The 16,530-nt window shown below is 39.8% G+C and overlaps 1 protein-coding gene across 1 annotated transcript in view; it reads right to left on the minus strand.

Moving 5' to 3' along the window:
- CDH7 (cadherin 7) overlaps positions 1–16,187 on the minus strand; it is a 127,473-nt gene extending 111,286 nt beyond the window's left edge. The window contains exons 1-2 of the mRNA XM_032311015.1: positions 15,681–16,187; positions 3,445–3,851 (exon numbers count right to left, since the gene is read on the minus strand). Coding sequence (XP_032166906.1) covers positions 3,445–3,654 — 210 coding nt within the window. The 5' untranslated portion in view covers positions 3,655–3,851; positions 15,681–16,187. The remainder of the gene's footprint in view (positions 1–3,444; positions 3,852–15,680) is intronic.
- Between the last annotated feature and the right edge of the window lie 343 nt (positions 16,188–16,530).

The raw sequence follows: 16,530 nt of genomic DNA on the forward strand, positions 1-16,530 counted from the left end.
CACCAGCCATAAATATGATCTCCAAATTCAAAGGTCTTAAAAATCGCAGGTGTCATTTCTCTGACATTAGAATTCAAGATAGAATCATCTGCTTCCTAATCATATTTTTGCCATAGCCTAATCATCTACAGATAAAAACATGCTATATTTCTAAGCACACTCAGCACAGACCATTCTCCTAAGTAACCACAATAAGTTTAAATACTATTTAGTACATAAAATAATGCCTGTTTTCACCTGAAGGATCACAAATACAACACTAGACATATAACACAACAGATCATCCAAATGCGGTCATCTTATAAATATGTAGTAAAGTAGTAAACAGAATGTCTAAGTTAAATGAATGCATGTTCCGAATATTTGATCTCATCTATTCTCAGAAAGAGACTTGAATTATGGGTGTCATTGTTCCCATTTTAGAGATGAGGAAACTAAATTTTAGTAATATTTCACAATTTAACCCAAATTCCACAACTAGTAGGAAGTGGTAGAATCCACAATGAGATTGCAGTCAATTTAACACACACGATAATATCCAGTATGAGATCGAATTAAGCTCTCAAGTTTACCAAGGACATTATATATGTTTTCCAAATTAAATGACTGGATTTTGTCAGGAAGACTAGGAATCCCCCCATCTAATTAGTACAGGTTTAAATACATGACTATCAAAAGTAATGATTGCTTTCCTTCTTTTCTTCCCATGAACATCTGCCTCTCCATTTTTCCACATCTTCATCTAAAACTTTTTTTCTTTTTCTAGGTCTTGTGAACACTTTAAAAAAGGAAAATATATTTATTCTATATAACCCAAGTGACTGAAACTGTACTGAGGTCAAAGTCATTATTGTAACTATTTATACAGACTGCCAGCCTAAGGAGAATCATTTCATCATCTCATATATACAATCTAAAGTATTCAAGTTCTCTGTCAGCTCCTTCCGAGCAAATGTAAATTGTTCCTTTGAAGCCTTTTGTGTCTATAAATTCCCTCTCCATCTCAAATTATTTTACTGTCCTTTTTCTGGACTTGCATGTTTTTGTCTATCAAGGCTTTGTTTTTTGTTTTGTTTCGTTTTTAACCTATTTACCATCTTGGACATTCTTTTACTGTGAATGACAGTATTGAACTCCCAATATACAGCCTGCCAAGAGATAAGCACAAACTTGTTTCCTGTCACATAAAATCTACAAAGCAATGGTCTCTAATTGAAAGGAAAGCACAGAATATCTCTCTTACTAATCAAGAAACCACACAATTTCTCTTAGAAAAATAACAACAGCATGGTCTGGTAACTTTATATGCATTTGGAATTTAAGTCACCTAAAGATATCCATTTTTGTAATTCTAAATGGCATTAAGAGGGATTATTTCAACCTAAGTGTTCTCAATTATGATGAGAAAACTTTAAAATTTAAAATAAAGGTGTTCTGGGCGTCTGGGTGGCTCAGTGGGTTAAGCCGCTGCCTTCAGCTCGGGTCATGATCTCGGGATCCTGGGATCGAGTCCCGCATCGGGCTCTCTGCTCAGCGGGGAGCCTGCTTCCCTCTCTCTCTCTCTCTCTGCCTCTCTGCCTACTTGTGATCTCTCTCTGTCAAATAAATAAATAAATAATCTTTTTTTAAAAAAATAAATAAATAATAAAATAAAATAAAGGTGTTTTTTAAAATTTTAAATTATGGTTATTTCAAAATGCTGACGTCATTCAGGCAACTCCACTTAAAACTAAATTAACTGGAATATTCCAGTGGCCTTTAGAAAACTTTACATTCCCATAAAAGTGTGATCTCACCTCATAACTACTGACTCTATGAATTCATTGTATATACCTATCTACTAAAAAAAAAAAGTTTGATGACACTGTTAAATATGTATTAAAAATGAATGAAACTAAGGGCCAGATTCCTAGTTAATAACACTGTGTAATGATCATTGCTCTCACTTTGTTGACAAGCAAATGAATGAGAGAGATTGAGGGAGCACCGCACAGAAATGCACAGTCTCCGTGATGGTACTATTGATAAAGGTACAACGGCTATAAAAATCTTACACAAACCCTTGTGTGCTTACATATCCTTTCTTTGGGGCAGAAAATGCTATCACTGGGCCACAAAAACATGGTAATCCACACCCTAGAAACTCTACTGGTTCAGGTCCCCTTTGTTTATAATACAAACAAATGTTTGTATTATAATACAACAACAAAAATGTTTGTTTGTATTATAATACAACTATTTATAATACAGCATCAGTCAGTATTTATAAACTATAGGAACATCAAAGGAATATAATAATAAAGATTACTTTGACTTCTGTAGATACCCATCAACAAAAACAGATTTTTCACTCCTCCTTAAGATGTATTCAAATGAAACAATGACCCATGGAATGAACAGCAAAGATTCTTCAGGCATTCAAAGTGGAAAATTCACTCATGGATAAATGCACCACCAGTTTGCTGTGTTTCATTTTATCAGGAAGAGACGCGTAACACTGACCAAGGGAAGAGCAGAAAAGCAGAGAGAGAGATCTCACTGGTGTGTGCTACTTAGAAACTCTTAACCAGTACTCCGTGCCAATCTGAGAAATTTGGGGAAAATCTTTACATAATCAAACCTGAAGTAGATTAAAGACTGGGAACAGGATACAATGATGGTAGGGCCATGCTCTTTCAAAAGACCCTTCAGTGCAGAAAGCACGTGAGTAGAAATCCCCCCCCACAAATATTCAGACAGAAAGAAGCTGTGAAAGAAAAAAAAAAAATTCCAATTGGCCCCCAAACATGCACCAACAACTGCCCACGTTTTGTCTGATATCAATTAGAAACTGACTTCTGTTACCGTTCATTTTTAACCAAAAGGAAAATCTGAAAACAACAACAACAACAACAACAAAAACCATAAAACAGATCCATCAAAACAAGACCAAGACCACCACTAAGAAAAGCGGGTCAGAACTGCTCATAACTGAGGGACAATAGGCTTGATAATTTCACTTTGCAGTCTTTAAGTTGCAAGTATCAGAAAAGGATAAATAAGCATAAAGTTAGCATGTGCATCATTTAAATAGGACTCCCCCCCCAAAACATAAAGAAGCTAAAAAATCAACTGCCTAGACGTACCCACTACTCTTCATTATAGTGAGTATTCTCGTTCTAATTTTGAAAATAAAAGTTTTACTAATTTGCCACAATCATGGTAAACGAAGCATCTGTAGACTCCTCCTCTCTTTCTAGAAATAAACATCACTCCCTAAGTTATGGCTTCGATGTATGGAGAGCAATCTGGACTATAATTTCAGACTGGTTAGGGCCAAAAACTTCACGAACGATTTCACAGGAGTAATCGTTATGTTCTCCCCAAAGCAAAAAAAGCAGTTCTCCAGCCAACCACAAACATTCACAATAATCATTTGTGACTTTGAAAGGCCAAATGCCCTACCTTTCCTACATAGAGAGGGTCTGAACCCATGTATTCCTCCAGCACAAAGAACTGATTCCACACCCAGCTGCGCTTGGTTCGGGACCTCCCTGATTGGAAATAGGGCTTTGATCCGGACCTGGAGAGCTCTGCTTGACTCATCCCAGAGAAACACAGGACAAGCGCTATTAGCTGCAGAAAATGGCAGAACTCCACTTTGCCCAACTTCATCTTTTTTTTTTTCTTTCTTTTTCCTGTGTAAGAAAAAAACCTTGACAAGAGAAAAGGCACAGTTCCAGTTGGCTTAGGAGCTCTTGCCTCCGGCAGGGTGTCCGCTGGGAGTCCAGAGATAATAATTTGCAGAGTGTTCGATTGCGAGGGGTCACCGCTGCTGAATAACCTTCGCCAGAGAATGGTGTGATAGGTACCTAGCAGAACACAAAGAAGAGCTGGTGTCAGCAACCAAAACGCATCCTCACTTTTAAGTTTCCTTTACGAACTTACTGTTGTTTTTCCCAAGATATCATTATTTGCATAATCGTTAAACTATTAATGACAAACTTATACATTTACGGTAACTGTTGCCACATGTATAGATCACGAATACTGTTGGGGCAGAACTACCCTCGTTCCATAACAGTCTCAAAACTTCGCGTTTCTTCCAGGCATTCTATGTGAACATATGGTTTACTTAATACAAATGGAACGGCATCCGTTAAAAAATCATTTTAATGCTCGCCTTTATTATTTTTTGCCTTTATATTACAGTCAGTTGCATTCATTGGTATTAGAATATGAAAGCAAAGCAGCTCAAAGCAGGGATTTAACCAAATGGGAAGGACATATGCTGGTTTAAATCTCTTCTGTGAAACTGTAAAGAGAAATAAAGAGAAGTATGAGGTGATTCAAAACTGGTTGATTGATTCTGAGTCACAGAACACCAGCTGTTTTGATGTGTTCTGATTTGATTGTGATCAGCTGCAAAGCTCAGTAGTTTCCATTTTCCACCCTTCAGACCTATTGTCGTGTCTCCTCTGTAGCATGCCGTTAGGTCACAGTCTGGCTCAAATACCTATTGAATGTCTTACAGTATGGCCTGTGCATAGTAGGGCCTTCTTCCCTCAGGATATGGAATTGAAGAGATCACTAAAGAGGTGTGAACACTCAACCCTCTTTGTGAGCCCTGTTCACTCTGAGTGTGCACCCAGCATTCCTCTGCAGCAGCATGAAAACAAAACAACTTTTATTCTAAAGTCTACATATTTCAGTAAAGAATTGTTTATGCAAGAGATATAAAACCAGTTACAAAACAAACTTCCAAACATACCCCAAGACACAGAGGAATAAGAACTTATGGCAAAAATCTTGTTGAGATCACTATGCTGAACTTTGGTTTATAAATTCATTTGACTATAACTAAATCAACAATAGGATAATTAAGGTGAGAGTTCACATTTGCTCTTTTTGGGGGGTAGTGGTGGCAAAATACAGTTTTAAGGACATGAAGCCAAAAGATAGTTCCGCATCAAAGCAGCAAATAAACTGTCTTTATTTTATTAGCTTTCTCATCTTCCTACCTGTCTCTCCTGTAACAAGAGTGTCTGTGACTTATTAGATGATTTCTGACAGTAAAGTTGCTTATGGAAAATGCCTTATCTAATAGAAGAAAAATGAAATGTCTTAAACATGTAAAAATAGTCAACACAACTGTTAAAAAACAGGTTGCATTGACTTTGAGCTCTGTTCAAATGAACATCCACGTGTTAAAAATATCCCTATCAAGTTCTGAAATTCCAGAGGGCATTCCAGAATAATCCAATGTACAGCTGATTGATATATGCTGAGAACCACCAGAACAGTAAACTGTTATTGGAGCATATTACTGTAGTCTCTGCAGTGAACCCCTTCTTCTAAAATCCAAATATCTTATCTAAGCCTGGTCCAGTCTGGTCCATTTGGAAATCACTCTGGAAGGATTAGTTGTTCTAAGACTTAGAATCATAAACAAGGAGTAACTTGGGGTCATATCTTTGTGTTCCAATGTAGGCTCCTCCATTCGGTTGAAAGTTAATTGCAGGGAGGTCTGAGCTAACCCACCTGAGAACTGAGTTAAAGAAGTTGAAGGCAAGTAGGTACTTAGACTGGGAAACAGGGGGTAGTATGGACTGGTCTATAATGAGCTAGGAGTCATAGCCAGGAGCTTACAGTGAGTGGCCTTTGTAGGAATGGCTGACAGCATGCCGAGGGCCAAGATCATGGGTTCCCTTCATGCCAGTGGCAAATCACATTCCCGGGGGATCAAGAGGGATGACTTAGAGTTCTGGACTGTCTAGCATGTGAGGGCTGTGGCCGAAGAACATTTCAGTTTCATGGTTCTACTTCCTCCAAAGAGAATGTGTTTTCTCATAAAAACAAGTAAATAAATACGTTGGTCTCTAAGACAATTTTTTTTATTTTTTTTTTAAGATTTTATTTATTTATTTGACAGACAGAGATCACAAGTAGGCAGAGAGGCAGGCAGAGAGAAAGAGAGAGAGAGAGAGGGAAGCAGGCTCCCTGCTGAGCAGAGAGCCCGACTCGGGGCTCGATCCCAGGACCCTGAGATCATGACCTGAGCCGAAGGCAGCGGCTTAACCCACTGAGCCACCCAGGCGCCCAGACAATTTTTTTTTTTTAAATGTGTTGTAGTTATATTAGTTAATCTACTTTATGTTTCAGGTGAACTTGGTAACATTGTTATACGATGAAATGTACCCAAGCTCTAAGAAACAAAGTAACAAATGATATTTTGGAATTCAAAATTTAGTGAGTTACCAAAATTATACACTAGGAAAAACTATAGGCACCTGCATCAGGTAAAGATTCAAATGCTGACTCTGTCCTGTCTTAGCTATGCATTCTTGAACACATGACTTAAATTCTAATATAAGTTTCAGAGATGAAGCCTTAACCTCTAACTTACAAAACGAAGATGGTAATAATTGCATCTACTTTGTAGGATTAAATAAGCAAATCATGAAAAATTAAGGATGATGCCTGACACAATTAAAAGCCCTAATTTTTTTTTAAAGATGATGGGGCTATTATCATGATATTTTCTAGTTATCTTAAAGTTAGTTTGTGATGTTTTCATTTTAAAGTTACTTATAGGAAAACATTTTAGACAACTCTTGCACTGAATGAAAACATTCTTGGTAGTTCCAGTCTCAGTGGCAGAGAACTATATGGATCATGAACCCAAAATCCCATACAAATATAAACAATGGCACCAAATTATTTAAAAAAAAAAAAAAAAGAATGTAAAACTTTCTTTCCTAAAGGCATGTCTTCTGTGATTTTTTAATAAAAATATTATTTATTTATTTGATAGAGAGAGAGGACATCAAGCCAGGGACACAAGCAGGAGGAGTGGGAGAGGGACAAGGAGGCTCCCTGCTGAGCAGAGAGCCCGATGTGGGGCTCAATCCCAGGACCCTGGGATCATGACCCGAGCTGAAGGCAGACACTTAATGACTGAGTCACAAAGGCACCCTAAGTCCTCTGTGATTTTTATAAGTCAAAAACTGGCATCAGAATTGGAGAAATTTGAATTCACTCAAAATGTTCACTAATAAGAAAAAGAAATATAATCTGGACCGGGAACAGGATCAGTGGGGTCTTTGCTCTAAAACCTCCTTCATTTGCTACATGACCTTGGATCCTTCTGGGATTTCATTTTCCACATTTGCAAAATCAGAGAAATGAGCTAAACTTAAAAATCTTATTTTTTATATATGTAACTTCACTGTTTTGACAATTACACAGAATTGGTTTTGTTGGCTTTTTTAGACTGCAAAAAAGTGCACATTGTTAATGACTAAAGGGTAGAGAGATTTAAGAAAGTTATAGGGATGTAAAAGAAGCATTTTTCACATTTATAAAATTTAGCATGAATTTCAACATGAGATGTTTAAATTAGACTTGCCTCTTGAAGCCCCTTTCTCTTCCATATGAAAGTGTGAAGTTATCAAACCAGCCAGAACATAGAAGTCAGACACAGAACACACTATGGATTACTTTGCAGTCACTGAGTTAATGTTTGTGAAAGAGACCAGAGAGTTTTGTACTTTCCTGTTAAAATGAAGTGTTTTAAAAGCAGCTATTATCAACATTGACCTTGATAAATAGGCATGTCCATGCTGTCTTTGTATCACAGTATCTAGAACAGAAGCAGACACACAATTGACCTTTGGAACACATTTACAAAAGGTTTCTTTTCATTATGCTTATTTTTTTTTTTTAATTTGGTAAGTTAACCATGTAAGTCAATATATAAATTCCTTGGTAGCTCTACCATGTTTATGGGTGACAATCCCTTTGAAAAAAAAAATCCCATTATATTTCTCTGCAGTATTTGAAATACTTGCCAGGCTCTTGAGCCAAATTTTCTTTACCTTTCTTGAAGGTCTATGAGTGTACAAGGATATTTTAACTGGCCTTGTGTACATTATTGGAGGATAAAATTCTCTTTTATGTGGCAGATAAATGATCCCATAATGCCTATTGTAGAAAGCACTTAGAAAATCAGAAACTCATGTGTGAATGACTGTGATTGGAGCAGGGGGGTTTTATATGTGTTCATCACCATTTTTGATGGTAACTATCAACTCTCCGCTGGAAATGAACACCGGATGCAACAGGGGGTAGTCCCAGGGCGGGTGGCCCTTCATTGGGCTTCCCCAAACCCTTGCTTTCCTTCAGAAGCAGATCTGTTTCCAAGGTAAACACCGGTACAACAGTTCAACCCGACTCATCCTGACCTGAACTGAGACAGCATGAAAGAAATGAAGGGCCCTGACGCATTATGAAAAACCTTAAGTTATTTGTGGTCTTCAAAGAGAAGTCATCAGAACGGGAAGTTGAGATTTCCTACCACAAGTAGGCTTCCTATCTTCCCACAGATGTCCACACAGATCAAGTCACCATGATAACACTCTTCTCCGTATAAATTAACTTGAGCACACAATCAATCACAATTGTCATTTTTTTCACAACGGGTTAAATACTGACTTGCAAATCTGTGCCCCAAACCCAAGCCCTGCACCCTTCCCTGCTAGGGCCCCATATTGCTTATCTTCTCTTTTACTTCTGCCTCTTGAGTTTTATCGACAGGCGTTAATCAGGGGAAAGTCCTATCAGAAACAAGCAGAGACCCCAGCACCCAAATGGTGTCATGTGTCACTGTGTCCTCTGTGGGAAAGCTTAAGGGTGTGAACCACTGTAGGTCTGGAGAGCTGACCTGTTCACTATTAACTGGCTCGGGAAAAAAGTAGAGAACAATGACCTACTGATAGACAGCTTAGGTAACTTCTACAGATTTAAGTCAACTTCTAGACAATTACGAATGTGCAGCATTAAAGCTTTGAGGAGAAAAACAACAGGAGTATGTTCTGAAGAGGAAAGAACTGAACAGGAGCCAACCAGATGTTTGAAAGACTGTGCTGGTTGCTACTGGATTAATAACCTAAAATTTAAAAATACATATACTATATGTCTGAGTGAGACTTAAAAAATGTTCTTTCTCTGATATCTTAAAGCTAAAGCTTGTAGGGAATCAATCCCATTTACAACTGAACCGAAAACCATCATCTACGTAGGAATAAATCTAAGAAGTGAAAGACCTGTACTCTGAAAACTATAAAGCACTGATGAAAAAAAATTGAAGATGACAAAAAGAAATGGAAAAACATTCCACGCTCATGGATTAGAAGAAAAATATTGTTAAAATGTCTGCAGTACCCAAAGCAATCTACAAACACATTGAATGCAATCGCTATCAAAAAATAAAACTTGTGTTTTTAAACATAAAACATTTCTTTTTGCCGAACTAAAGATTCACGAAAATCACAGCAAATATTGTGATCAGCACAACACACCTTAATCCAGAAAATACAAAATGAACCCCCAAAAAAGAAATTTTAAGTGGATTGGAGCAAAATGAGGAGGTTGTGATGAGAATCAGTCAAACAGCATTGACTAAATCAACATCATTTATTTGACCTGAAATCACTTTAGCATGCTACTTTTTTGTTCCAATTATTTTTGTTCAACTAAGTGGCAAAGAATTATTTCCAAGTAGATAGTTTATTATTCATTTAACTTTAATAGCTTATATTATTTTACCCAAATGAATTCATTATTATAAAATTTTCTTGGATTTTCTGCTCCACTTAACATCACTGTGAAACCACTTTTAAAAATCAGATCAAGTGACTATCATACTCTTAATACAATCTTTCGTTCATACTTAAAAACAATGGCTAAAACTGCCTTAAAAACAAAAAATATATCGTATGCACCAGCATGCCAATGGCTAACCAGAAAAAGCATAAATGTTGTAGAGCCTGTTCCATCTAAATCAAAGGCAACATGCTAAACACATGACAAGTAGCGTGAAATGTATCAGATTCAGCCAGTCACATAAATATAGAACCATGAGAGTGGTTTTAAACACATGCCTAATTACCAATTAATTTATATATGCTAAACTGCTTCTTTAAAAGTGCTAAATGCCTTCTAGAAGTAACTCGAGCTATGAAATATGATTATCAATTATGTTAAAAGAAAATATATTGCTATTTTAGATCTTGTGGCAAAGTTAAAGTAGAACTTTTTTTTTTTTTTGCAGTCCAATATAAATAACTGATGGCTTATCTCAGTTAAAGACTATCAACATAGTGTCTCTAAAGGACAGGCAAGGGACAGTTGCTGTGTTCTCTGTGTCTGCAGTTGCATCAGATACAGGTCTGAAACTGTTTTGAAATATACTGAATGTATATCACACGAACACATGGTTTATTATCTACTGGCAATTTAAAGAAGATGGGATGAAGTTGTGCCTCACCTCTAAAAAATAAATACAATTCACAATTATGTGGAACATAATATCCCCAAAATACGTTGTCATATGCATTTTCTAGGAAAACAATTGTAAGAATGACATTTGAGGAGTCAGTGTACTTGATAGAAAATAATCAATGAGAATGTGAAAAATTCATAGTGGATGATTGCCAAACATCTCTAGTATCTAATTGATACTCCCTAAGATGTTTCGCTCATGAATTTATAAACCATAATAGTACCAAAAAATCACAGTTGTAACAAAAGCAAAACAAAAAGTCTTGCTGTTGGTCTTTTGGGAAAAAAGCTGTCATTTTCAAGACTGCTTTAAAGTTGAACTACATTTTGACAAGCAACATATTTTTCATGGATCCTTATAAAGAAGAACAATACACGTGTTCAAAAGCGGAAATGATACCATTTCACAGCAGTGGTTAGAAGGCCTGATGACACTATTACCATTGCTTTAAGAACAACCTTCCATATATTAGCTCTTTTGTACAGTCTGACAAAAGATGCCTTTTTAGAATACTCCCTGAGTATTTAATAGCATTATTTAAATTCAAAGAAAAGGCTCCTCCTGCTTCATCCAATGCCTTCTTTTAAGACTTTCATTTGTCCTTGTTTTCCCCAGGACAGCGGCCACCTGTCACCACTGAGGTCCTCACCTCACTGTGATTTATCTCTGTACACAAAGTTAGAGGAGTCTGCTTTGTAACAAGAATAATACTTGCCCATTGTCGTTTGTATTTATTTTTAAAAGTAGACCCACTTAATACATTTGGACAATGCAAAAGAGAGAAAAGATATTCTAATCTCCCACTCATGAATGAGCAGGTGTCATAACTCTACAATAGAGAAAATAATCCAAGACAAGGAGTATTTCAAGAGCTTGGACACACTCCCCCCCACCCCAACCACCACATACAAGCAGAGCTTTTAAAAGAATAATGTTTATGGGACAGAGAGAATGTCACATCAGTGCTGAAGAAGGTAATCATTTGGTTCTCCGGAGGGTTCATTTTGGGAAAAGAAAAACAAAAACCAAATCAACAACAAAAATGTAAAGATGTCCCTAAACCCACTGCTCCTGATGTTTGAATAGTCCTTGAGTGGCGGAACCACAGAGCTAGAACATTAGAAAAACCTAAGGTAAGACAGTCTTTCTTTCTTTCCTAAGAAAACCCAAATCTACCGAATTCTAGTGGAATGTCCAAGGTCACACAGCAAGTTCCTCATGGTACTGGGCGTGACTGGTTACACAGAAAACTAAAAATATTTGTTAAACATTTCTCATTCTGACACTAAAGATCTTTTTTTTTTTTTTTTGTAATTTATCATATACTCCAAAAGCCAAGAAAAGTAAGTTTATTCCTACTCAAATGTCTATAGGACCACAAGGTTGAATTCTCCAAGTAGATCATTAGGATTCCTATCCAGAAGAGTCAGGAGGATCAGGAGTGCACAGTGAGACTGGGAGAGAAAGGATCTGTTGTTTAGGACTGTAATTTATATGTTACACAAAAACCACTGTGAGAGGCTCCAACTTTAAAATCACCTCTCCCTTCTAAATCTGGTGAGTGATCAAAGCATACCTACTGCCCTGTGACACTACAGTAACTATTTCCACTGAAATGTAAACAATAGCTCATTATTTTAGAAATAGGGTACCAACCCAAAAAAATATCTTAAGATATTTTTGTAGATGCCTATGTAGAGTTATCTGGTTGTTGCTACAAATCCTATGTTTTGAAAGGACTGTCTACTCCTAACTTACTATAATCATTCTAGATTTAATACTATCATCTTTAGCTTCTATTTTAAAATATACTACCATTTGATCTGTTATATCTGTATACCGCTGAAAGTTTAGAATTAGCTTCAATAATGTTAATACTGATGAAACAGCCCTCGTCTTTTTTACCGAAAAGGTATAATTTTTTACATTTTAATTAGTGAGGTTGGGGACCCTCTGTGATATGTGACTTCTCATGTTAAGAAACTGTGATCAAATCCATTAGCTCCCTGGGCCAGATAACGTTACAACCACAGACCAAAGCCTCCTACCGTTAACTGGCCTAAATATTCAGGCAGGGGCCCTGGAAATGAATCACACAGCCTGTAGTGTGCATCTGGCTATCAGACATGGCATGAAAACTTCTGTAAGTGGATTACAGAGTCAATTTCAACTAAGCACAAATAACTTCTGTCACGGATATTAGGAATGCAAAAGAAAGAGGAGAAAGAGTTTATAATTACTGCAAGAAGCCCATGTACATTAAAAAGAAAACAAAAATGACAAACCATACCCATCTGAGCTATTTATATACTATCATATGTAGTATTATATATATATATATATGTACTATACATATGTATGTACAATTATAACAGTAAAATTATATTTAAATTGCTTTTCCTTTATTTTTCTACAACACTTCGTAGCTATATCAATTTTTAATTCACCTTATTCGTAGCTATATCAATTTTTAATTCACCTTAGCATTTACATTGAGCCAGGTATGATACATGTCACTTCAATAAAAGGAATTATGTTTCAATAAACGTTCTGCAAAAGAACCTAAAAGAAATTCTACCAGAATGAAAATCTAGAGTATCATCTGAGATGAATATACGGACAGATGTCTGCATAGTCATTTGCACTGATAATTTTGTCAGTGAGGGATCTTGCAGAATGACGAGGGGGAAATGTTTGCAGGGGTAGCTTTCTGCAAAACCAGCAAATCCCCAGAGGAGGCACTCGAGTATTGCTGGTTACAGCTAGATCTGCTCTGCTTGTCAGAGGCTGAGAAGATGGTCACACACAGGACTCTGATCACATGTCTTTTTTCCTTGTCCTCAGCTCCCCTTTCTCACTCCATTTAGAAGCAACTGATTCCTTCATGCCAAGGAGAAAAGCTTCCATCACAATCCCTTTGCAGTGCACTAATATGCATTAGTTATTTTAGAAGTTCCTGAAACTCCCATTTTAAACTAAGGCTTTGAAGCCTTCCAACCAATTTAAAAAAAAAAAAAAAAAAAACCAACAAAAAAAGAACATTTATGTGTATGTGAGCGAGAACTGTGATATGTTACAAACCACTAACATAATAAATGCAAAATCTTATAAAATCTGGGAAGGTTAAGATCACTCAAGCATAATATTCACAACACTGAACAATTTATGGGCTCGGTACTTCATAACAGATTTCCAAAAGATTTGACAAAGAAAGTATTTGACTCTCCACAAAGATGTATTCACTTCCTCATATCAGTATACATTCTGAGAAGTTTATAACAGCTTTGCCATCAAAACAACTAACTAAAATGCTGAATGATAGGTAGACCAGCAAAGAAATCACGCCTGAGGAGACACAGTGGGTTGATTTTTAGATCTAGGAAGGCTTAACAGTAGCCAAAACTCAGTATGCTCCCTACCCTCTCTTTTTCATTGGACATTAAAAACTAGAGTCAATCCAAGGGTAAACTGCAGGAATACAGATGCTTTACAATTATCCTTTTATTAAAAAAGGGGAAAAGCTCTGTGCTATTATATAAAAAGTAGACTTAAGAAGAGTTGTGAGTCTGTCAGCTGATTGTTAACACAATTCTAATGACCCACTGCAGCCCTTAATAACAATAATACCTCACGTTGTAAGCGCCAATGCCCTTTTATTAAAGCTGCACACTGTAATAGCTTTTAGCAGGGTGATGGTCCGTACTACTGATTATAGTTTTCTTTATTTTTCTAACCACAGACTTTACCAGATAAGACTATTAACACTGAGTGCTACCTAATTGTTTCTGCCACTCCACTCCATATTAAACACTAACATATAAGCAAGACTTTCACAAAGTTGTCAGTTTCATTACTTGCCTCATTTCTTTTGCATTTTTATTCATACTATTCCAAATATCCCTAAAAATAAAGAAAAGGATTCTTAATGTTTTTCCTTGAACATATAATAACAAGAGCTTCCGTAAACATAAAGCCTAACCAGTTCTTTGGTGGGGGGTGGGGAGTAATTTCTGGTGAGTTACTGAAAGCTTCCAACCTAATTACTTCTTTCCTTAGCTCCCCCCACCACCAATTTGTCTTTATAAAAACACACTTAAAACTATTTAGATGTTGCTTACAGTGAATCAATGCAAACTTTCCTTTTAAAAAGGGGGAGCTACTGCCCCTAAACTCTTAAAATGTATGCTTTTGTGCTGTTAACCTGATTTTTAAATGTATACTTGTCACTTAGTATCGGCTTTATACTCACATGTTACTTACATTTTTCTATATCCCTCCCTCCAACCCCCCATGAAGTTCTCTGTATGGAAAATGACCTGAACACCTGTCTGGTTACCGGGATTATGAAGGACGAGTCCTACTTAAAGATATTTCCTTTAGATGATCTAACAAAGAGAAAATATTTCTTGCAACATAAAAGGCGTTTTAAGTGCATTCATGGTTCAATCTGCAGATCTCCAAAGCCATGAGACACCCACTCCTTGACGATGTCTTCACAGGTTCCCAAAAGCCCACTGCTGGGTGAACTCACTGCCAGTCTTTACTCACCTGAACTATATCTAAGAAATCCGTACGGTTAACGATCTAAAACGTGAAAGCAATACAGCAATAGGTCATCTCTCATTAATCCACCCTCGGAGGTTGAATACCAGCAACTAGCTGTGTAGCAGGTGCACCCACGGAGAAGTCCACCACGCATTCAGAGAAACAGGGCGCCCTTTTCCCCCACGCCAACCTAAGGTAGAGCCAGGCGGCAGGGGAAGCAGGGCGCTGAGCAGAGGCAAGCCCTGCAGACGCACCGTAGCAGCAGAATACTAATGACAGGAAAAAGCAAAACACCCTTAGATGAGTTCCACCTTCTCCAAACGTAACGGGAGTCGAGTGCGGACGGTCACCGGGACTCCCGCACACGCAGGCACACACCCCCTTCCGGTCTCGGACCGCTGAGCCCGGCGGCCCAGCGGGCGCGGAGCGCGGCCCGCATCCATCCCAGGTGGACGCGGGCCACTCGCGCTCCTCTCGGAGGGGAGCGCCCCAGACTCCGGGTTTCCCACTCGATCCGGAGCGCGCTGCGATCGGCCGTCCCCCTGGACTCTCCGGCACTCGCCGCACCTGGGGTCTGCCCGCGCAGGCTCGCTGGGGCCGAGCGCCCTCGGCTCAGTAACGCACGTCTGTCCTGCCCCGCGGAGCCCCGTGTCGCGGCCACGCCGCAGAAACTTGGGGACGCCCAGGGAAACTCCGCACGGATCCCCCCGCCCGCTCTCCGCTCGCCGACGAGTCCGGCCTCCGACGCGCACGGCGAGGGCGCGCTTCTGCCCGGCGGCGCCTTAGCGAGCCCCAAGCCGGCAGACGCACTCACCTGGGGCCTCGCTGCCCTCCCGGCGGCGTCCGGCGCCCGCGACCCGGGTGTTTGCATCCGAAAGGGGCGCGCGCTTCGCAGCCGGGCGTCCGCGGGCACTTCGGGAACCGGGGCGCGCAGCTCGGCGCTCGCGGGGGACTGGCGGCGCCCGCTCGGCACCCTCTGCGGCCGGCCGCACGCGGGCTCCTGCTCCAATCACAGCCCTCTCCGCGGGGCGCAGGGCGCGGGGCTGCTGCCCCGGCCGCGGGCGCCCCCGGCCCGCCGCCTGCGCCTGCTCCGAGGGGCCGGCCGGCTCTCCCGCGCGGCTCAGACGCCAGGTCCGGAGCGAGCGGGAGCGCGCGTCCGGAGAGAGGGCGAGAGGGCGAGCGCCCTGGAGAAGGAAGGAGGGCGCCGGGCCGGGGCGGGAAGGCGCGGAGAAGGCGACGGTGGTCGGCGGCGACGGATGCCTGCTGTCAGCGCCGGGCGACACCGGCCCGGGGAGCCACTGAGACTTGGGTACCTCCTGGAGACCCAGCGAGGGCTATCGGAAAGGAAGCGGCTCCGCCGCCACGCGCGCACACACGCGCGCGCACACACGCGCACCCCTCCTCCAGCGCCCTCCTGACAGCTCGGCGCAGACCGAGTCCTTCGCGGGGAAATCAAGGGGAGCGCGGGAAGGAGGAGGGGCCGCAGCCCATCCATCTCTCCGCCAGGTATTTGCATCTGAAAGCGCGAAGCTGGAGGAGAGTTTGGAGAATTTTTTTTTTTTTTTCCCAGCGCCCTCCCCTCCCTCCCCCAGCCTGTCGTAGAAGCCGTGATCAATTGAGCTCCTGAGGCATGAAGGCAAAGTCATAAAACTAATCAGAACTTA

This window comes from Mustela erminea, chromosome 13, assembly GCF_009829155.1.
Source record: "Mustela erminea isolate mMusErm1 chromosome 13, mMusErm1.Pri, whole genome shotgun sequence".
Lineage (NCBI taxonomy): Eukaryota > Metazoa > Chordata > Mammalia > Carnivora > Mustelidae > Mustela > Mustela erminea.